This window comes from Lissotriton helveticus, chromosome 3_1 (genome assembly GCF_964261635.1).
Source record: "Lissotriton helveticus chromosome 3_1, aLisHel1.1, whole genome shotgun sequence".
In the NCBI taxonomy this organism is placed as follows: Eukaryota; Metazoa; Chordata; class Amphibia; order Caudata; family Salamandridae; genus Lissotriton; species Lissotriton helveticus.
The window spans coordinates 756,197,727-756,221,891 of record NC_136061.1 but is presented as its reverse complement, the minus strand read 5'-3'; the positions used below and the strand labels follow the sequence as shown (position 1 = coordinate 756,221,891).

General features: G+C 47.2%; 1 protein-coding gene across 2 annotated transcripts in view; it reads right to left on the bottom strand.

The window, feature by feature from the left end:
* Positions 1-24,165, bottom strand: part of LYVE1 (lymphatic vessel endothelial hyaluronan receptor 1) — a 141,377-nt gene that overhangs the window by 42,030 nt on the left and 75,182 nt on the right. For both annotated transcript variants that reach the window (XM_078680947.1, XM_078680948.1), the window contains exon 4: positions 547-882. In XM_078680947.1, coding sequence (XP_078537073.1) covers positions 547-882 — 336 coding nt within the window. The remainder of the gene's footprint in view (positions 1-546; positions 883-24,165) is intronic.

Here is a 24,165-nt window from a genome sequence, read left to right as displayed (position 1 = left end):
TCCGGTCCCTAGGGCCAAAATAGGACCAGGAGGAGGGACGCACAGCCCCCTTGCCACATTAAGTCATGGCCAGGCCTCAGGGGAAGAGGTCCCCGGGGCTGTCCTGGCCCAGATGCTCATTTCACAGAAATTCAATCAATCAATCAATCAATCAATCATGCCATTTGTATAGCGCACTACTCACCCGGGAGGGTCTCAAGGCGCTTGGGGGGAGGGGTATGCTACTGCTCGAACAGCCAGGTCTTGAGTTGTTTCCTGAAGGCGAGATGGTCCTGGGTCAGCCGAAGGTGGATGGGGAGGGAGAAATTAAGACTCAGTAGGAGGCACTACAAATATAAACATAGCAGGCACCCTGTTGTAGCTCCACTTCTGTTAAGGACAGATAATCCTAACTCCTGAGCTTGGCAAAGGCAAAGCAAGAATTTTTTCTATGCAATTCCAGGTTGTAGTAGGTGGGCTGAATTTCTACAACTAGGCTAAATGTCCTACCTATGTGAGCACGCCACAGTCATACTCCTCATCAAAATTACTATTAATTTAATTTACCTCCAAATATGACTTGCTTAGACTTAAAGGTTCCTTTGATTGGAGTTGCCGTTGTTTCTTCCATCACTTCTACTGTAGTCAGTGATTCCGAAAATGAGGATGGGGTTGTTGGTTTGGTGACTGCTGTCTTCACATTAGCTGGTATTCTAGTGATAGAAGGAATGCTAGTATAAGTCTCTTTTTCATTTTGTGTAGATGGTTTAGGACCTGCAGACGTTTTCCAAATTGATGTTGAGGTAGCTGCCTCTGTTGCTGAGTCAAACACTGATGATAATCCAGTTGTTCCCTGCAAGGTAGTTGTAATAACATCTGGTATGCAGGAGTTAATCCATATGTCTAAAACAGAAAAATGAATCATTATCAAATGGGCTACAATGTCAAATTCATTGATGTTTTCCAAAATGCTTCTTCCATATTTCTCAACTATAATGCTTCAATCTTGGGAAACAGTATCTCTCAGCCACTGTCAAAGACTATATATGTTATGCTTAAGTAATCCACCTGGCAGGCTGAAGGGGTGTAGTTACCAACATATGTTTCTGTTGCTTTTGTGCGTTTGCTGTTTCTATTTTCCCAAAACAACCTGATGAGGGAGACACTTCAAGGTGAAGTAAATAATTACTACCAGGAAATGTGTAGAGATGGGTACAAAGATGCAACTCATTATTAGAGTTAAAGAATACAGATGTCAAGGTCCACACTCAATTCATCTGAATTTCTTTAAAATGTTATGTTTTTAGATACTAACTGAATAGAAGTTGAAAATAAATGTTAATGAGAAACTAGAGAAAATAAGATTAAACATTCCACTCAAAGTCAATGGGAACAACTGTTAACATAGGTTTTTATGGAACACAATGGAAGTCTATAGAAAAATAGAAACATTGTGAAAGAAATAACTAAGAGATAATTAAAATATGGTGGCCAGGTTGTAAATTGGCTACCGTGGGGACTGATCACACTGCTGTTTTGGACCTACATTTCTTAAATATTCTTTTCAATTGTAACACACATGGGCATTTTATGGCTACAGAAGATGGGTCAAGGATATGTTGATTTATCTACGAATATTCATTTCAAAGTTGTGACTATTAAGAATCTGATATTAAAAACATTAAGGGGTGACTGGTATATTAGTGTCAAATCATAGAGCTTACACCTTCAATTACATTACAACTGTGATGGATTCTACTGATGGATTCAACTGACTATGCCAAGTATGAATTACACTGTCTGCACTGTGAAAGGATCACTTCTTTTAAATCTACAGGCTGTTCTGGCTGCCAAAGGACTACAATCACTGCTTATATTGTGACCCATAGTGGCAATGATCTGCATGTGATTTTTCAATTTGTGTTTCTTACAGACTTTTGTGGTAGAATGAGTACCCGACACCCCTTATTGTTCGACATCTACATCGAGCCACTTGCCCAAGCCCTGAGATTGGATGACCAAATCACCCCTTCCAAGTTTTAGATTACAGCTGTAAGTTAGCCTTATACGCCGATGATCTACTGGTCTATACCAACAACCCAGCCGAGGTACTCCCAAGGGTGGAGGCTGCCCTGAAGGAATTTGGTCTGTGCTCTAGATATCTTGTCAACACTTCCAAGACAGAGGTTGTGTGCTGGGGCATTGACAATTGGACCAGAAGCTGTAGTAAGGAATTCAGATACTTAGGGATCTCCATAGTTCAAGATCTAGTGGACATCCCCCTGATAAACCTGAGGAAAGTGGCCAAGGAAATTTACCATCTTTTTTTCATATGGCAGAATTTACCTTTGACTGTTTACGGCTGAGTAAATCTTGTCAAGATGGTCATCCTGCCAAAACTGACGTACTTGTTCAGTACTATTCCTCTCGACTGTCCCAGTAAGCTTCTGAATAAAATCAAAGGCAAAATAGGAAGTTTTGTATGGTCTAACACAAACGCCAGGCTATCCTGGAAGAAGCTGAGAAGGAGGCTCCTTAAGGGTGGCCTACCTCTCCCAGATGTGCTTTGGTACTCATTTGCCTATCAGTTTAAAAACATACGGTCTTTGCTCACCAGTACTGTTGAAACCAACTGGGGGAAGATCTTGAGTGTGATGGCCAGTCTTGAGAGGGTGGGGGGGTTGGATTTCTCTATAAGTTTGGGGCACCAAGATTCTTCAAATAGGTTTGTTTAAAGGTCCTAAGAACAGGACTCAATGTATCGTATAGAGTTAGAGTGAGATGGGGGATCAGCTACTATTCTGACTTTGCTCTTATTTGGGACTCTCCCGGGCTACCCCTATGCCTAGAAGACAGTCTTGCAACCCCTTTCAAGAATGTAGGAATAATGGGGCGTGGCCAAGGTGGCGAGCATGGCGGACGCAGCTTGAACGAGCTCCGTCCCGCCGGCATAATATCCTGTTGAATATCCTACGTTGCCCCGACCCAGGGACACCCAGACTAGGTGGCTGCTCACGGACAGCGGAGGGGAAGCCCCGATAGAGAGTTGGGTGCCCTCGCTGCCTTTCTTCTACTGTCCTGAGCCCTGACCGCGGTGCGGCCTGCGCCACACGCTGAAGCCGGGAGCTGGCGTGGTGAGCAGTCCGCTCGGAAGTGCGGCGGCGCCGGGGGCGCCAGAGTGAGGCGTGCCGACCCTGATCTCGGCCACAGCTGCACAGGCACCGGAGGTCCCGGTCGAGAGTCGGCGCCCGGAGGAGGAGCAGCAGCGGGGCCTCGGCGACGGGGATTGTGGGGTAAGAGGCCGTAACTTGGCAGGCGGCCTTGCGGGGGAGGGGATGCTCCTGTGGTGGTGAGCTGTCCCCGATCGGCGGTTGGGTCGGACCGCGGGGGTCCAGAAGCCTCGGAGCCTTGGGGGGCTGCTGCCTTCCCGTTTCTCCCATCCCCTCGATATCTAGCGCCTGCCTCCTCTGGGTGCTGCAGCGAGAAACGTGTTGGCTGGTGGCTGAGTCCGTGCACCACGGAATTAATTGAGCGGGACCCTCCGTTCGGCGGCTACATCGGGCAGCGGAGAGGGGACACACACGAGGAGACCCCCCCCTCAAAATTGGGCAGCGCTTGGCTGGCAGCGGGGCCCCGAAAGTGATTTGGAGATTACACGGGGGCAAAAGGAGGGAGGCCCGAGCTGCCTCCGGTGGGCCCTGAAGGAGGCGGAGTGGACCCTTGCTGAGACGTCGCCATTGCCACGACGACTTACAACTCCTGACTTAAGGTGGGGTGTGTGGGGACAAGGTGCTGGTGCCAATTCGGTGGGACTTCAATTGGATGAGAGCGAGGGCGCCGACCCCCCCCAGAACATCGTGTGTGCTTCCCCCCAGACTTCAAGAGAGCGGCGGAGGTTGGATCGGGGTTCCAGTGTTCCCCACGGCCTGCCATTGTGCCCTAAGCGCAACATGACAAGAGGCCGAAACAGCGGCGGAACCACGAAGCAGGGCCCGATGGACAAATTCGCGGGGCCGAGTGAGGGTGCAGGGGCACCCGGTGGTCAACAAGGCTCGGGACCGGATAACGCGGCGCTGATGGCAGCGATTACGCAATCAAGGGACATGCTGGATGCCAAAATTGGGGCGGTCGGGGCTGATGTGACCTTGCTCCGACAAGATTTACGCAACGCTGTCGCCCGCATCACCGAAACAGAAACCAGAATCACGGAGGTGGAAGATGATGTGGTGATCCTCAAGAAGAAGATGGCCGCCATGGAGGGGATCCAAAAGGGTCTAGCGCTACGGGTTGAGGATGCAGAAGGACGGGCCAGGAGGAACAACCTGCGGTTTGTGGGATTTCCGGAGGACAGTGAGAAAGGTAACATGGAGGCCTTCCTGACCCAGTGGCTGGAGGGGTGGCTTCCCCCGGAGTCCCTCTCACGCTGCTTTGTCGTGGAGCGGGCACATCGTGCAGTTCTTCCAAAGCCACCAGTGGGGGCTCACCCCCGATCAGTGATCGCCAAACTGCTTAATTACCATGATCGGGACTCTATTTTACGACAAGCCCGCGCCAAAGACCCTCTAATGTACGAGAATCACAAAATTCTGATATTTCCGGACTATACTAAACTAGTACAGTAGCAGCGACAGTCCTTTACTGCAGCGAAAGCGCGACTGCGAGAACTTAAGATTCAGTATGCCCTGCTTTATCCGGCCCGCCTACGGGTGGTGTTCCAGTGCCGTACCCAGTTCTTTAACTCTCCGGAAGAGGTTTTTGCATGGACAGATGAAACGGTGCGCGTTAAAGTACACACCCCTCCGAGACGTGATTCTGATTCATCATCCTCGGCGGGACACCCGAGGACACCACGACGATCACGTAGTAGGAGCAACTGGAGATCGCGCTCACAGAAGCGCCCACCTCCTCGGGAGGAAGCGGCGGAGGATGCGGAGGTGACGGACTCTCAAACCCTGAAGTTATGAGGCCTTCTGTTAATTTGAGTCCGACTGACACTGAGGCCCCCGGTGGCCGATGAGGCATCATGGTAGCGTAAGGAACGATAATGCTTATTGCAGGCATGCCACCTGAACTTTTGCTTCACACGTACATGTATGTAGGTGGGACATGGGTCGGGAGACGCACGAGAGAGGGTGGGTCTACTTCCGAAGTTCGTTTTGTGAGTTGGGTAAGGGGTTGTTTCAGACCAGGTGGGTAGTTGGGTGGGATCCATTGGCGTAGTGGGTCTCTGACCTCCCGTTGGAGGGCTGGGATCGCCTGCACCGCGACAGGTACTTCAATGTTGCTGAGGTATGGGGTGGGGGGCTGGAGGGGGAGTTGTGGGCACAGTTTGGGGCAGGGGTGGAGGTGGAGGGAGGTTGGGGGGGACCAGGGTGGTGGTGGGGGGCTCTGGGGAGGAGTTGGGGGGGTTAGGGTAGTTAGCATTAGTTCAGTTCAACATAGTAATGGCGAGTGCACACCGGTTCCATCCCATTTGCAAGTTTTCATCTAATGTAGAATTTATTAGCGTGCAGGCCCGGAATCGTGGTCTGCCCTGGCCACGTGATAGTGAAAAACAACAGAAGAAATGGTGCGACCTCTCACACCATCTCCAGGCGCACAGCAATCACGAGTGCATAACAATAATGCAACAAGTTAATCCAAATTTATCATCCTTTATTTGAATGTCATTTTCATCACGAAGTTTGTTTTTAAATCCCAAGTTTTCTCAACAGTCACATGAGAGACGTCTCACATTAGTTACGGTAACCTTTAACGCTGCAGAAATGCCAACATGCTTTAATCTGAAGCTCGGCGTAACAGTGAGTGATCCTCAAAGTTCATCCAGGTAACCCAATGCATTTCGGGCCATAAACGGCCCTTCGTCAGGGGTATTCTACGATTTTGAAAAAAACAATGTTATAACACCATGTGTTTCAAAACTCAATGTCTATGCAGCTTGTAATTCAAAAGCATTGCGCGCCTCTATCACATGCTTCCTCCACTTCATTAACGTATTCCCGCTAATCATGGCTAAAAAAGCCCCTACTAAATCAACATCCACATCCCCATTTTACAGTCCCCCACACTCCACTCCAATTCGAAAGTGCCACATGATTTCAGTGCTCGGTTTCATTACTTGCAAACCCTCCAAATCCTAAACTAGAAAAACAGATTTTCAACCAACTGGGTAATTAGCTTTCAACATTTCTTTCCTTTAGCCACACGGGCAAACAGCATCTAAATGTTCACTCTCCGGTCTGTTTAAAAGCACCTGGGTGATCACACCGCCCTGCGCGGCTCCTCCTACTCAAAGCTCTGTTAATCCTATATCACCCACGATACTCTCCTTCTCCCGTTCAAATGCGCTAATGCATTACTTCACAATAGCCACTGAATTTTCTCTAAGTGTACGCCCCGTCTAACCTTGTCATGTAACACCCTGTGACTGCCCCTGAGGTCCTGGCCGCTACCTTTGCACATTACTATGCGGCTCAGTACACCCCCCGGGAAACTCTCCCGGCGGAGGAGGTTGATAAATTCCTTGCGGACCTTCCACCCCGGACACTTTCGGATGAAGGTCGTGCTCGGCTTGAACTCCCACTGTCGGCGGAGGAGCTGGGAGCGGCGCTAGGGGAACTGAATACTGGTAAGGCCCCTGGGCCCAACGGCTTCCCATGCGAATTTATGAAAACGTTTCATCTCCAGCTGGGGATGCACTACAGGAAGGCGCTGGAGGCGGCCAGAGACTGTGGGCGCCTACCGACGGACTGGCGACATGCGGAGGTTGTGGTTTTCTGGAAACCTGGGAGGCCCCCGGAACGTCCTGAATCGTACCGACCAATCTCGCTGCTTAATGTCGAGGCGAAAATCCTGGCGAAGGCCTTGGCTAATCGCCTCCTCCCCTATATCAGGGACTTGGTCCACCCGGATCAGGCCGGGTTCATGCCCCACAGGGCGACGAGACACAACATCAGACGAGCGCAGTTAGTGGTGGAGGCAGCACGGGCGGCGGGAATCCCGGCGGCGCTTCTACTAGCCGATATCGATAGAGCTTTCGATTCGCTGAGCTGGACATATCTCCGAGCGCTCCTACTTCGCCTCAATTTGGGTTCGCATTTCCTGTCGTATATACAGCTACTATATACAGACCTGACGGCAGCTGTGAGAGTGGCCGGGGCAGTCTCCAGCCCCTTCCCTATAGGCCGAGGCACCCGGCAGGGTTGCCCTCTATCACCGTATTTATTTGCCCTGGCCATGGAGCCGCTGGCGGCATGGGTGCGGATGGACGCACAGCTGCGCGGCGTTGAGTGGGAAGCGGGGCCGTCTGACAGAATCGCGCTCTATGCCGATGATGTTCTCTTCTTCCTTACAGACCTGAATAGATCAGGGCCCAGGGTCCTTGAAATAATGTGAATATTTGGCGAAGTGTCTGGTCTCAATTTGAATGTTTGAATGTGCAAAAATCGAAGCTATGGGTACTGGGGAGGCGTGATGGCCTGGGTTCCTGGGCATCGGCCCTACAGGATGCAGCGGGTGGCATTAAGTACCTGGGCGTTTTTCTGACGGATGTGCCCGGAGTCTCCTGGTCACGCAATGTACTACCTGTGTGGGACCAAATACGGTCTGATATGAAAATATGGTCTAGGATGCCTTTGAATATTTATGGCCGCTCGGCCATATTCAAGATGGTAGCTCTCCCCCGTATTCAATATCAATTACAAAACTATCCGTATCCTATATCGCCGCAGTGGTTTCGGCAGGTAAACTCGGCGCTAAGTCAGTTCTTGTGGGCCGGGCGGGCGGCAAGGGTGGCGCTCCGCACCTGCTTCCTCTCTGCTTATTGTGGGGGGCTGGCCATGTCCGACGTCCTATCTTACTACCAAGCATCACATCTTTTGGTCCTCAACGAGTGGTGGTATGGCGACCAGGGTGACCCGGCCTATGTCCTGGAGAGATACCTGATGGATCCAAACACGCTGCATACTATCTTGTACTCGGCGGCCATCAGAAAGAGGCTCCCGATGGTCACCCAGGTGGTCTTTCAGGTGTGGCGTGGCACTCTCCGTCGCATGGGATGGTGGAAAACGCTGACAAGGGAAACCCCACTATGGCACAATGGAAGGCTTCCGGCACTGGCGTCCCTGCGGGGATTCGGTGGCTGGGAAGCGATTGGCATTTCGGCGCTGGGCCACGTCATGAATGGCACAACCCTTAAGTCCTTTCAGGCTCTCCGAGACGAATATGATATGCCCCATACTCAATTCTTCAGATACCTGCAGCTCCGACACGCCCTGCCCCCGCATTGGTTGGCTTGGACTCTTTGCCGGAGTTCAGCCCCCTGGAAGCAAAGGTATTCATGGGGGACTTGGAAACTAAGAAAATATCTACTATATATCAAACACTCGTTACACACTGCTCCTCTTCCCTTGATAAATTGCGGTCAGTGTGGGAGGGAGATGTAGGAGGCCTGGAAGAGGAGGATTGGAGAGAAGCCCTGGAGGCCCCAAGGGGGGCAGCAGTTGCGGTGCGCTTGCGCTTCATTCAATTTAAGTACCTGCATAGGGCATACTATACTAGGGATCGCCTGTGGCGGGCGGGTCTGATAGCCTCCCCTGACTGCCTGCGGTGTGGATGTTCAGTTGGCTCCTTTATACATACGGTGTGGGCGTGTGCGGGGTTGCAGAGATTCTGGACCGGTGTGTGGGATTGTCTGACAGAGGTGTTGGGCTGGGACCTCCCCCGCTCGCCAAAGCTGGGCCTTCTCCATGTTATGGAACAAATGGGAGGAAATATATATAAACGTCATCTGCTTCTGCTGGGCCTTACGGTGGCTAAAAGAGACATTGCTCGGGCTTGGAAGGATCCTAGGGCCCCCTTTGTGGAGGTGTGGAAGATGGGCATGGACTTTAACATGGGGCTGGAACGCCCAGTATTTAAGGCCAGGGGCTGCCCCAGAAAACATTTTCAAATCTGGAAAAGATGGGCGGACTACAGAGGTCTGTTGCTGGACCCTCCGGTGCCGCGAGACGCCGATGCAGAACGTTTACTAGTTGATTCTGGGTGAAATGATACACACGTAGATACTGAGTTCACTATGCACTTTCTCATGGACCATGTAGACACTGTGCGGGGTTGGGGGTGGGTACCGGGCGGGGAGTTCTAAGGGTGGGAGCTTTGGGGCGGGGGGATCGGGGTTAGGCAATAATATCGGAATGTTGATTGAATAACTGGTCCGCGATGATACTTATATGCACACTGCCTTTCTGACTTCTAGGAAGCAATACCTCATTGTATTCTGTCAACAGCAAAACTCCAATAAAATTTGTTCTGAAAAAAAAAAAAAAAGAATGCAGGAATGATGATCTGGTCGGACCTTATATCATCTGATGGGGTTCTCCCCTGGGAGGTCTTAAGATTAAAAATAGGCAGCTCTTTTTCGAAATTTAAATACTTGCAATAGTGCTCCTGGTTCTCAGCTGAGAAGAAGAACATAGGTGGCAATTGGGAAATTGAGGACCGACTTCAAAATGTAAAGCTTACAAAAAAGGAGGTCGGACATTACTATAGGAGCCTTCTGGATGCTGATGATGTAGATCTCCCTCCACCTCACCACGTGTGGAACTCATCCATTTTGGGTGATATAGCTGTCAACCTGTATGCCTTATCCCTCCAAACTCTATATAAGCACATTAAACCAGCTCCCCTTAAAAATAACAATTTTTATGTCATCAATAGACTGTACTATACCGCAAAGAAAATTGCAAGATTTGCGCCTCACTCCTCCCCGAAGTGTCCAAGATGCGAGTTTGCTGAGGCGGAGGACACACACATGTTCTTTGAATGTGTCTCCTTAAGAGGATTCTGGAATAACGTGGAGCAGGCCCTTCAGGCATTTTTAAAAGGAAGCTTAAATTGAACTTAGCATTAGTCATTTTTGGGTTGGACGATGATCTTACAAACACGTTTTCCAGTGCACAAGTGGGTTTATTTTTTTGTTTGATTGTAATCGCCCGGAGGGAGCTCTGCAAACTGTGGAAAGATTTAGGGCCCCCGATGTATGAGAAATGGCTGGGTACTGCATTTGGTATGGCATGGCTAGACCAGGGACACTCAAACGAAAACAACCAAAACATCTGGTCACCACTACTATCTTGGGGTATCGAAATGAGGTTTGTCTAATGTTTTCTTGGTCCAATGATTAAACATTTCTCTGCTGGAACACAGACTCAAAATTAGCTTTACTTTTGCTTTGCACTGGTAGCTTCTGCTCTTATTTCAGAAAAAAACCCAACTTCCAGCATTGTAGAATGTGTCTGACTATTAACTTAATGTAAAGCTGGGCTCATGCTTAAAATAAATGCTTTGGATGCCATCTCGCCATGAAGTCACCAACAGGAACTAGGTAGTGGCTCTCAAAAGTGAGACTTTGGAGACACATGCTTCCTAAAGTTTAGTATCCTGGGTTTTGGCAGGAATATTGCATCTTGGTCTGTCCTTATGGATGTCTTCATAAAAAAATCAGATGATGTTGGAAGGGAATTAGGATCACTGTTCTGAAATCGTTAAGCACACAGCGTTCCTTTAGAAATCAGCATACTCAGTCCATGCCTGACTCATATTGATCACTCAATGGTGCAGTAATATCATTTTAACATGTATTGTAAATACCCATTAGAACATTCATGAATTTGATGTCGCAGGGCTGGCTTAAGTCCAAAAGTGAAACCAGCAACTGAAAATGCTACTTATGAATGGAAAACTCAAGAAAAATATGGTGATATGGAGGAACATTAGCATGAGGTAGGTGCCTCAGAGATCTATTGCTATAGGATATTCCTTTTGATAGACCAATGTCTATTACATATCATTGTGGATATTTCTTGTACTTAAACAAATTCATACCGCTGGTTTCCAGATTTTTAATGTCATTTTGTTTATTGCATTTTTCTTGCGTGTTCCAAATTGGTTAGTAAATTTTATTGTGTTACATTTTTCCTTTTCATACTGATTGGTACTACTTTTGCCTAACAAATAGTTATGTTAGGCAAAGCCTGCTGCGTGTACCTAAGCAACAAGGGATTGAACAAAGTTTTCTCAGTAAACTCAGTAGTAATCGAACAGCATTGTGCTTTCTTAGGTTGGTGAACCACCATAACACATTTTAATCCACTTTCTTACATGAATAAATTAGGTTCGCTAAATAGCCTGAGGTTAAACTTTTTGAGACTTAAGATAATCAGCTGATCAATCATCCTGCTGACCGGCCTCTAGCTTGCCATTGGCGCATTGAAGAGTGCTATGACAGTAAGTACCAATTTTATTCGATCTAAATAAATTAGACCATAAAAACACATCAAAAAAGTAAATAAAGATCCCATGTCATTTAGGGAGAGGAGTTGGCCTAACGGCTAGGGCGGTGATTCTGGGCAAAGCGCTTAATCTCCCCATGCCTAATACAACTGAATGTGTCCTCATGTAATCCAACTGGTGCTATGTAAGGCGCTCTGATACCCGATTCGGGTCAAGTTTGCGCTATATAAAACTCTGTAAAATAAAACATAAACAATTTTTTTAGAACAATACATATAAAAACAATTCATTTCATTTCACATATAAAAAGAGAAAATGAAGGAGTGTCAAATCTTCAAGTCAGAGTCCGCCATCCATTCTTATTCTAATCTCTTGTTATAATTCATACTAACTAGTTAATTTAAAATTTTGCTAAAAACCCTATTTTATAGTATATAGCATATAAAATAATAACGGGTTAATAAGAAGCATGTATCATATGGTCACTTATCCAGTATCATACAAAGTTTAATCTATCGAGATGTGTTTTCTAGCATAAACAACACCCCATAAGAAGAATGACAGTCTACAACAGATATCAGTGGTGGGTAATATTTGTAGAAAAAGATACACTGGACGGCATTGAGTGAACCGTAATGACTTTAAAATTTTTAAAATATAGCGTTTTCTCCACTTTTTATAAAAATTTAAAAAAGAATACAAAGTGCATTGTGCTCTGTAACATTCTGTTGTTGCAGGGACAATTACCTACGTTTGGAGACCAGTCATTGGGTTCAGGGAAACTAACCCTCCGATGGAAAATATCCATTCTAAAATGTGTCAGGACAAATCTGTGCCTTGAGTTGGTTACAGCTTGCAAATATGGCTGCATATCATAATTGGTTAAGATTAGCTGATTTCTCAAAACAGGGGGCCTTGATAGTTCAGCAGACAGCCTTATATTCTCTAAATGCGTAATGTATTCGGATTTTAGATCTTTCCTGACAACTTCTGCTAAAGATTCAGGGTTATTAAAATACTCTGGATGCCCAGGTCTGACAAAAACGCTGTATGTATGTCGGCCATGGCATAAGTGTATACAGAGTTGATTTTAAACAGTCCCCTATGATAGCATTGTTTAAAGCAGTGTGTTCTGATGTCCACACTTTGTGCCACAATAAAATAGGTAGAATCTTGATTAAATGAGTAAGAAACGGGGCTCCCAACTCAGCATGGCACACAAAAGTAGAAGTGCTTTTGGGTGTGGCAAGCAGATACCTCAGGTACCCATTTTCCACTAATTGTAGCACCGTATGTTTTGCATGCCCCCAAATACCTGCCCCGTATGTATGTATAGGCATTTATATAGCGCACTACTTACCCGTAGGGTCCCAAGGCGCTTCGACCGCTGCGAAACCCTTCCTGGCTTCCCTGAGAGATGGTCCCTTAATGGGTATCTCCAGGGTGAGACCAGGCATCCCCGGCGGTCTGGTGGGGCCATTAGTGAAGATGAGGCAAGCTAATGCCCAGAGTTGCCGAGTGTGAACACTGATCAGAGTGGGCACCGAGGCGAGAGAATTATCGAGTCCGCTGACCCTGGTCCAGAAACCTGCCGCGCCGGGAATCGAACCCTGGTCCCGGGCCGTCCTCTGCTCTCGGGTCTGCCGCCTCTAACCAGTGAGCCACACTACTTCACTTCACGTATGATACTATGCTAATACATTTAGCCTTGTAAATCATAAGCATCTCTTGGGAAGGGGGAAGGGGGGTTTGTACCCAACCTAGTGGCACATTTTCGTAAAGCCATGCAAACAATTCTGAACAGTGATGCCCTGGTCGAGATAGTGCGATTCCATGTACCTTCTTTGTCAAATTGGACTCCCAGATATGACCAATTGTTTATAAATTCTATAGTGGTATCCAGAATTTTAATATCACAACAGATGCCAGTTTTCCTCCCACACTTCATTATAAATGTTTTTGATTGATTCACTAGTAGATCTTGGTCCTGCATGAGGTCAACAAAGTTGTTCACTACTGCCTGCAGGGCAAGAGGGGTGCAAGCCTGTAAAACAGCATCATCAGCATAGAGAAGGGCAGGCAGAGGGCAATGGCCCACATGGGCTAGATCTTAGGGGTGCAAAGTCAGAGCTGTGACTATGTTATTTATGTAAAGTGAGAAGAGAAAAGGTGTTAAGACAAGGTGCCTTAGCTACAAGGGATTGAACAGTTTTTCCTCACTTCTCAAACTACATCGTGCTTTATTAAGTTGGTGAACCACCATCACACATTTTGTTACTCAAAAGTTTATATTGGTTGCTTTCTTGAACATAGGAATACATCATCAGACAGAAAAAATAAGTACAATACTACAAAATGTGCTAAATCAAGAAAGAGGAGATAACACAAAAGAACATAAACAAATACAAGCAATCAGCATCTACTTGTATACTGCAGCAACAAAGTACAGGTGATTACCGATAGGAGAAGTTAGACTGAAATTTACACCATTGTAAGAGTGCATTTCATGGTGGCTTGTGTGATTCAAAATATATGTCAAGACTATCCCACATATGTCTAAGGGGAGGTTCCGAGGTGAGTTTTGCAGGGCAATTGTGTCAGCACCTCTGAGGTGAGTTACCCAATTTAACCAGCATTTAAACAAAGCTTTATTTGTATCCTTCCAATTGTTTAGTATAACTTTAACAGCTGCTATCAGGAGAAGGTCCAAAAGGGCCCTATCATTGTCATTTAGATCTTCCACAGTAAGACCAATCAGGTGAATTCTCTGTAAAGGGAGCATGAGAGACGTTTTGAGATAAAATCAAAAATACCGTCCCAAAAATGTTTAACGCATTGGCAGTAGAAAAGCAGGTGTGCTAAGTCTCCTCTATCCTCTTTACAGTTCCAACACTTGAAATCCTCTCTAATCGTGTGTAGATGTAAGCGTGCTGGTGCCAATATGTAAACTCAGTTTTAATCGAACAGCATTGTGCTTTATTAAGTTGGTGAACCACCATCACACATTTTAATCCACTTTCTTACATGAATAAATTAGGTTCGCCAAATAACTCTGGGCGTAGTTCGCGAAGTAGCGCTACGTGAGCTACGCGAACTGCGTAGTGCACTGTGCAAAATGCTGCTCGCACTGATTGCACAGTGCCGGATGCTTGTCTGCACTGTGCAATCAGTGCAAACTGCATCTTGCACAGTGCAAACGGTCGTTTTCTGCCGCTCGAGTAGATTTCTACTCGAGCGGCAGCTTTCTCAACGCGGACTGGTAGTTTCCCATCGCGAGCGGTCGCGAGCATACGCGACCACTCGCAATGAGAATCCTGACCTCCCCGCATTGAGGATTTCGCCGGGAGGTTTATTTTTCACGCTCACGATCGGCAACTTGTTGTTGCAGATTGCGAACGAGGAAAAAGTCTCGCCGGGATGTCATTTTGCTTGCTCGCAGTCGCCAACTTGACTTTGAGGACCGCGAGCAAGCAAAAAATTACCGCTGCGCTAAGCTACGCGTGTTTGCACTGTGCTACGTGCAATTTGCTTAGTGCGAAGTAGCGCAGACTTCGCAAACTACGCGAGCATAGCGTAGTGCTTCACCCAGGGTTACAAAACACCTGAGGTTTAACTTTTTGAGACTTAGAAGAATAAGCTGATCAATTATCCTGCTGAACTGGCCTCTGGCTTGCCATTGGCACATTGAAGACTGTTATGTTTTCTGATGTAGGAGGATGCAGCTTTGTTAATATAGAAGGGCTAAGACCCAGCCTTAACGTTTGCACCCAGAGCAACTTTGATCTTGTGCAGTCTGTAGACTGAGGTAACCTGCTTGATGCTGACTTTTATTACCACAACAAGGTCAAGCATATCTGTGAGCATCAAACACATTTTTATCAGTTTGTCTTCTTTGACCTAATAATTTCAGTACCAAAAATGGCATCCTTAGCAGAGGAGTCGTCTGACTTTCATTGATCCTCCAGTCGGTTACATAAAGAAGCCTTTTTATCACTACTGCTATCCCATTTGCGAATTCTAAAACTTGAATCGTCAACTTCTATATCACAGTTTTACCTGACTTTACATCATAACACTAATGTTGGAATACTCAGTCCATTCTGTCACTTTACGAATATTTGTTGAAAATCTTAATTAAGGTCTGTAAAGCAAATGGCACAGAAGCACTGATCAGAAGTACCAAACAGAGAGCAGTATACCATTTTTTTTAGCACAACACCAATCTATTCAACTAAGGCATACACTTAAGAGGCCCAGTTAATTGCCATAGAGGATATTTAATTCAAATCTTATATTCTGGAGTCAAATAGGAGGTTCCCTGACAATTCCTTCCTTGTCCAATATAATGGTGAATTTTTAACATATGCCTGGGAATATGGACCAAGTGAAGGCTTGTGAATATCCCACTGGATCACTAACATCACTTATCAAGGACTTCTGGATTGGCTTTTTGGATGTTCAGGGCTCCTGATTTTCAGGACAATCACTGACCATGAAAATTGTTTCCATTTAGATTAATAGTGGGTGCTTTTACCTGGAGTGGATATCTGGAAAGTTTCTTGCCCCCCTTTGATCTACTTTTAACATATTGCATGTTTTTGGCCACACTCAATCAATCAATCAAGCATTTGTATAGCGCGCTACTCACCCGTAGGGTCTCAAGGCGCTGGGGGAGGGGGGTCCGCTACAGCTCGAACAACCAGGTCTTGAGTTGCTTCCTGAAGGAGAGGTGGTCTTGGGTCAGGGGGAGGTGGATGGGGAGGGAGTTCCACGTCTTGGCAGCCAGGTAGGAGAAGGATCTTCCTCCCGTTGTGACTCTTCTGATGCGAGGGACGGCGGCGAGGGTGTGGCTGGTCGATCGTAGCTGGCGGGTTGGAGTGTAGAAGGTCAGGCGGTCGTTGAGGTATCTTGGGCCTTGGTTGTGGAGAGCTTTGTGTGCGTGGGTGAGGAGTCGGAATGTGATTCTCTTGCTGACGGGGAGCCAGTGCAGGTTTCTCAGGTGTTCGGAGATGTGGTTGTGTCGGGGGATGTCCAGGATGAGGCGTGCCGAGGCGTTCTGGATGCGTTGAAGTCTCTTCTGGAGTTTGGCAGTGGTTCCGGCGTAGAGGGAGTTGCCGTAGTCCAGATGGCTGGTGACGAGGGCCTGGGTGACCGTCTTCTTGGTTTCGGTGGGGATCCACCGGAAGATCTTACGTAGCATGCGGAGGATGTTGAAGCATGACGAGGAGACGGCGTTGACTTGTCTGGTCATGGAGGGGGAGGAGTCCAGGATGAAGCTCTGGTTGCGTGCGTGGTCTGTCGGTTTGGGTGCGCTGCCCAGGGACGGGGGCCACCAGGAGTCGTCCCAGGCGGAGGGCGAAGATCCCAGGATGAGGACTTCCGTCTTATCTGAGTTCAGTTTCAGGCGGCTGTTCATCATCCATTCGGCTACGTCTTTCATCCCTTCGTGTAGGTTGGTCCTGGCGGTGGCGGGGTCGTTGGTGAGGGAGAGGATCAGCTGGGTGTCGTCGGCGTAGGAGATGATGTTGAGGTTGTGTTGGCGTGCGATGGCCGCAAGGGGGCTCATGTAGATGTTGAACAGCGTGGGGCTGAGTGATGATCCTTAGGGTACGCCGCAGATGACTTTGGTGGCCTCGGATCTGAACGGGGGGAGGCGGACTCTCTGGGTTCTCCCGGCGAGGAAGGAGATGATCCACTCCAGTGCCTTCTCTTGGATCCCGATGTGGCTGAGGCGTTGTACTAGGGTGCGGTGGCAGACCGTGTCGAACGCCGCGGAGAGGTCCAGGAGGATGAGGGCCGCTGTTTCTCCGTTGTCGAGCAGGGCTCTGATGTCGTCGGTGGCTGCGATGAGGGCGGTCTCGGTGCTGTGGTTGGCCCGGAAGCCAGACTGTGAGTGGTCGAGGGATCCATTCGTCTCGAGGAAGGCGGCAAGCTGTCTGTTGACGGTCTTCTCAATGACTTTCGCAGGAAAAGGAAGAAGCGAGATGGGTCGGTAGTTTTTGAGTTCGGTGGGGTCCGCTGATGGTTTCTTCAGTAAGGCGCTGAGTTCGGCGTGCTTGCAGCTCTCTGGGAAGGTGGCGGTGTCGAAGGAGGTGTTGATGATGTCCCGCAGGTGTGGTGCGATGACGGAGTCGGCCTTGTTGAAGACGTGGTGAGGGCAGGGGTCGGTTGGAGATCCGGAGTGGATGGAGTTCATCGTGCGGATGGTTTCTTCGGTGTTGACTGGGGTCCAGGCGTGGATGGTGGTGGTGGGGGGCGTTGGTGCGGTCGTAGGGTGCGTCGGCCGTGTGCTGAAACTGTTGTGTATGTCTGCGATCTTGTTGTGGAAGAACGAGGCGAGCGAGTTGCAGAGTTCTTGCGATGGGGTGATGTCGTTGTCTCCGGCGCTGGGGTTAGAGAGCTCTTTGACGATGGTGAAGAGTTCCTTGCTGTTGTGGGCGTTGTTGTCAAGACATTCCTTGAATGCGGTTTTCTTGGTGGTGTGGATCAGCTGGTGGTGTTTTCGCGTGGCGAGCTTGAGGGAGGTCATGTTGTCTGTAGTTGGGTCTCTGCGCCAGGCTTTCTCGAGGGCTCGGCAGTTCTTCTTGGAGCTCTTGAGTTCGTCTGTAAACCATGATGCTTTTTTGGTGCCGGGTCTGGCGGGGGGGTCTTCAGTGGGGCGAGGTCGTCCGCGTTGTTGCTGATCCACTTCGTGAGGTTGATGGCGGCTTGGTTGGGGTTCGTTGAACTGGCGGGAGGGTTCTGGCTCAGGGATGTGGCGAGCTGGTCGGCTGTGATCTTGTTCCAACATCTGCGGGGGACCTGTTGTGGGCGGTGGTGGATCGTGGTCCTTCTGAATCTGAAGTGGACACAGCTGTGGTCCGTCCAGTGGAGTCCGGTGGCGTGGCTGAAGGTGATGTCCTTGCTGGAGGAGAAGATGGGGTCGAGCGTGTGGCCGGCGTAGTGGGTGGGGGTGGTCACCAGTTGCTTGAGTCCGAGGTTGGCGAGGTTGTCCAGCAGGGTGGTGGTGTTGCGGTCGTTGTTGTTCTCCAGGTGGAAGTTGAGGTCCCCGAGGAGGATGTAGTCAGCGGAGGGGAGGGCGTGCGGGCTGATGAAATAGGCGATGTCTTCGCTGAATTGTGTGCGTGGTCCCGGGGGTCTGTAGATGAGGGTGCCTCTGAGTGTGGTCTTGGGGTCGGTGTGTATCTGGAAGTGCAGGTGTTCGGCGGCTGTGAGGGTTTCGTCGGAGCTGGTCGTGATGCGGATGGTGTTCTTGTGGACGATGGCGATGCCTCCTCCTGTCTGGTTGATGCAGTCCCTCCGGGTGATCTTGTATCCGTCCGGGATGGCGATGTCGGGCGCTGAGGAAGCGTTCATCCAGGTTTCCGTGAGGAAGGCGACGTCTGGTGATGTGGTGTCGAGGAGGTTCCAGAGTTCCACGGCGTGTCTGTGGACGGAGCGGGTGTTGAGCAGGATGCACTTCAGGTGGTTGCTGCTGGTGCTTGGCTTGGCGGATGCGGTGCAGGTCTGGATGCAGGAGAACTTGCAGGATTGGCAGGTGAAGGGTCCGTGGGTGCGTCCTGGGTTGGCTCGGTGGCAGCCAGGGGTGAGGCCGGTGTTGAGTGCGTAGATGGTTGCAGCGTCGTAGGTCCGGCGGGTGGGCTGGGATCGTCGGGGGCCAGGGGTCCTGGCTCTGGGCGTGGTCCAGGCGCGGAGGGGCGTAGATGGGCTTGCCTTTGGCGCACAATCGGTGCGCCCACTGCGCTCCCGCGCGGCGACCTCCATAAATGGCGAAGTGGGAGGGAGGAGCAGCTGGGAGGCGGGAGCGGGGTGGCCAATGGGTTACACGGAGAAAAAGGGGGCGGGCCGCATGGGAGCAGCGGCGGGGAGCGGGGACGGGAAAAAGCGGCGGAAAAGGACACTGGGGCGGTAAGAATACCAGGGGCGCAGTGGCACAACAAATAAGGGGCACAGGCACAGAAGGCACCACAATTAACAATCAGTGAGACAACAGAATGCAAAATACGGGCACAAACCGGCAGAGAGCTGGCAGAACGGCGATGTAGTCACACGGCTGTGCGAGGCAGCAGCGGGGGGGTTAAGGGTCCCGGCAGACACGGAGGGAGCTGCGCGGTGTGTGGAGCGACCGGCCCTGCAGGCAGGGGTAAGGGTCACGGCTCACCACCGCGCGGCGACCTCCATAAATGGACAAGTGGGAGGGAGGAGCAGCTGGGAGGTGGGAGCGGGGTGGCCAATGGGTTACACGGAGAAAAATGGGCGGGGTCACAGGGGAGCAGCGGCGGGGACGGGAAAAAGCGGCGGAAAAGGACACTGGGGCGGTAAGAATACCAGGGGCGCAGTGGCACAACAAATAAGGGGCACAGGCACAGAAGGCACTACAATTAACAATCAGTGAGACAACAGAATGCAAAATACGGGCACAAACCGGCAGAGAGCTGGCAGAACGGCGATGTAGTCACATGGCTGTGCGAGGCAGCAGCGGGGGGGTCAAGGGTCCTGGCAGACACGGAGGGAGCTGCGCGGTGTGTGGAGCAACCGGCCCTGCAGGCAGGGGCAAGGGTCACGCTCAACTCTTTCATTAGGGAACCCTATTTTTAACCACCAGATGGGGCAATTGACAAGGAGTTTTATTAATAATGCAAAATAATATCGTTAAAATAATATGTTCAGTATTAATGTGCAGTTTATATTGAACTCACAAGATGTTTAAAATGTGCAAAATACATTAAGCAGTTATAGTTATTAGTGCTAGGCCTCAAAATGTCTGAAGAAGATTTGCTTCACAAATGGCTTGACTAGCTATGCCGAAACATGCATAAAATGTATAAAAAGTTGAATATTCCATGACAATGCCTTTAATTAAATCTTCGCATAACTCTGTAAAGTGTTTCTTATTAATAATAATGTTTTGAAAAGTTTTCTAAGAAACTTTATTGTTAGATGAAATAATGAGAAATAATAACACAAGAAGGCAAAGCTTGAATCGAAATTATGAGCTTTCAACATATTTGGAAAGGTCTAGTGCTAAATAATTTCTTGTTACAGCTGATATTTCTACTTTGCATAGTTCATTGTTTAGTTAACACACAATTTATCTTAATAGAAGGATAGAAATTTTGTCACGCCTTTAAGAAAGGGGGTCTGGAATCAAAAGGCCTTATATGTAGTCACAATTATAATTTCACACTACACGATAACTGTCTGAAATTCATTGTCTTGTACGTGGGAAATGGAGAAGAGTGCCTGTTCTCAGAAGAATACTGAAAGCTGATTGGACAAGACGAGAACAAGATGAAACATTTAGTTTTGACTTTTTGTATTAGTGCATGTTTTTAGAGTAGATCAACTCACCCTATACCCATTCGCGTTTACGCCTTTAGCCACCATCCTTACCCATTCCATTCAAGCTAAATGCTGAAGGCTTAATGCTGAAGGCTCAATGCTGATTTGCCACCCTTTTGAACTGATTGCTGATTCTGGCTGCTACTGCTTGATCATTGTTGCCGTATTTGCTTGAGACTATATTAAGTTTCATGAACTTCTCTTCATGAGAAGTTCTGCTATTATTTATTCATTGAATTTGAGCTTTATGCTCTTTCTTACTCTTTTCTCTCGTACTTGACCTCTTCATGGGTTCTAACTGACATAGTTCTCGCCCCAATCTTAGAATAGGGATTCTTTACTTTATGTAACATGCATTACACATTATTATTATTGTGATTTTGATCTAACCATACTTTTATTATCAATCCTGTGATTTAACTGAGATATTGAACTAATCAAATAAAAAAAGATTTTTCTAAACCTCAACTGAATATAAAATCCTTAAAACAAACTCAAACTCTCATTATTGACTGAACTTAGAAATAGTCATTGTGATTGTTCTTGATGTGATGACCAGTTCTTAATCTTCTCATATACGACGGCAAAGATCTGTTGCAGATGCTTTTCACAAAAAATGAAGAAAGAATCTAAGCAGGCATCAGCCTTGTGTGAGGAAGCGCGGGACGATAAACCATATTATTTAAGCTAATTCCAGCTCCAGTAGAACCATGCTGAAGAACCCTTGTGCTTACATTGGATCAGGCACCAGGAACAGTCCTGCCTGTTTAAGCACAAGAATCAGTACAGACTCAACTATAGTCAAATGAATGTTAATGATGGTTCATTAATGAAATAGATCACAATACAAAAGCAAAAACATGTGTCAGTGCTACACAGACGCTCTTGAATGTACCACCAAAGGACACTGTACCCCTGTGGAGAACTGGCCTACACTCCATGGGTCATTGGCTGCTTCACAATTCTTCATTTAATCTGAGCTGCTGCAAACTCAACGTAAGAAACTCGACACTCAAACTTCCATAGTTTTTATGAATTCTATGTTTAGGTTTGAAAGGAAATTAATTTTAGATGTTCAGCCTCGTTTGTGATGTTCCGTTCTATATAACTTGAGATTCAGTGTGCATCAGGTTTGGAAGATCTTTTAAAGAGATAAAATATATGAATATATTCAAATTATTCTGTACCCACCCTATCACTGCAGCTCAGAGAACAATAATAAACAGTTTGTATGAGCTCCTTTTGAAACAAACTTCATGTAATTATGTTCATATTATATTGAGATGTGTGTGCTAATAGCCTTGCAGAAAAATAGACGGATAGTATCCCCAAAGGAATATGGTACTCATATGCTTGCTTGGCAACAGGCTTGGCTGGCAATAGAATATAAAGTCAAATATGTTAATTAGTGCTGGCATGCTGGGACTGTGCAACGCCAGAAGTGCATAGTCACTTTGCTCCAAGAACCCGTGTTCTGCAGCTTCCACGGCTATGCACCTCGGCCGGATACTCTGCTCATAGAAACAGTGATTTGCTTTCCTGACAGCTTAATGTTTGAAACAAAACAGATCAAATTGACAGAACATTGAGCCCCAATAAAAACGAGAGGGTGCGGGTACATAGATTGTTAATTGGAGGTCCAATTTCTCGAAACATCTGTTTTACTCAAAGACGTATCAATAAAACATATTTTAATTGCTGCTTTCCGATGAATCTGGATTGTTTTACATACATTCGTTGTTTTAAGAATGTTTAAACCAACTGTGATTTAGACCGGTAAGGTATGCAGATACTTCTGTTTCAATTCTGAAATATGTATATACGGATGGGTTACAAATCGTTTTTAAAGATGTAGCGTTTTTACAAAATGTAATCTGTAAAAAAGATTTACTGTCTGAATTTGAAATTGAAATCTGATGTCAGCAAAAGGAACACGTTGAAAGCATGGAAATGTGGTACTATAATCGAGATATATAGAGTGTGTGTGTCTTTTTCATATGTAAGATATCCTCCAATGCCTACCAATCTTATTGGCTGGAATAATTAAGCCCCTCAATTTTATTACTTGTGTTACTTTCTATTTGATATATTATCAGTGTAAGAACTGCAGCCCTTCTGCCACTGGTGTTCCCACAGATCTGCTGTTCTTTGCATACACTGTTTTTACCTCTGCTGTGCTCTGAGGTCTCTTGGCCCGGCTTCAGTCACTAACCTCTTTAGAGTTTGATTCTTTTCAAGAGCTTACCTTGTAAGATGGGACACTCTGGCATTTTGATAGGTCACTACCCGGTGAGTGGAAAGTGTCAAAACATTAGTTATGAGTACACAGCATGTCTACTGTAGGAGTTCAGGGGCACTTCTGTCTAACCTTATAGAAATTCGGGGTACTAGGCTCAGGAAATGTGTAACATTTACCTCCATAGCCCACCCAAAAGGTCTCTGCCGGAATTTTCCAGGAAATATACCTCTGCTAAAATTATTGTCCCCAATTATTATGATTTTGTTTGACTGGTAACAACTCATGCCATAAAAGTTTACATTTCTGAGGCCAAAACACCTGAATCTGATATCAGATTTTTTCTGCTTCCGGATTTATAAAGAAGCCTGATTTGATCTGCACTAAAAAAGTTTTCTTGCACTGAGAAAGATCAATAGAGAGTTTGTCTAATTGAACAAATCATCAGCACGTGCCCATGCCCTGGTGAAAACAATATTGTTGACAACCATATTTGAACTTATTTACCAACACCATTCACCGTTTCCTACTTAGTAGATTTAGATTGAGTCTGGTTCGTTGTGTATTGGATGCCCAAAAAGGTTGGAGTCAGGTGAAGGATTAAGGGCCTCATTTATCAACCAATTTTGCAATTTCCGAACGCAAATGTATCAAACTCTATTTTGCAATTCAGTAACCTGTTACCAAATTGCAAAACAATTCAGTAACTTGTTAACAAATAATATTTGTAAGGGGCGTGTTTAGGGCATCCCTTCCAAAAGCAAATTGCGGCAGTATGTAAAAATCTTTCGTGACAATGAAGGAATAAGGGCCACATTTATCAACCAATTTTGCCATTTCCGAACGCAAATGTATCAAACTCTATTTTGCAATTCAGTAACCTGTTACCATATTGCAAAACAATTCAGTAACCTGTTACCAAATTTCAAAATGGGTTTGTGATTAAATATTTGTAAGGGGCGTGTTTAGATCATCCCTTCCAAAAGCAAATTGCAGCAGTATGTAAAAATATTTTGTGACAATGAATGCGGTCGCAAAATATTCGCAATTTACCACCAACTTCAAGCTGGTGGTAACCCATTCGCAAATGGGAAGGGGTCCCCAACATAACCATGTCCCTTTTGGAATGGTTGTAAAAACGTTTTTCAAGAGCAGGCACTGGTCTCATGGATCACTGCCTGCTCTTAAAAAAATGAAAAGAAAACTTTCCTTTAAGGAAAACGGACTGCATTTAAAAAAAAGTTTGCTTTATTTAATAGCAATCACGGACATGGTGGTCTGCCCACCTCAGCAGGCCACCATCCCCGTGATTTTAG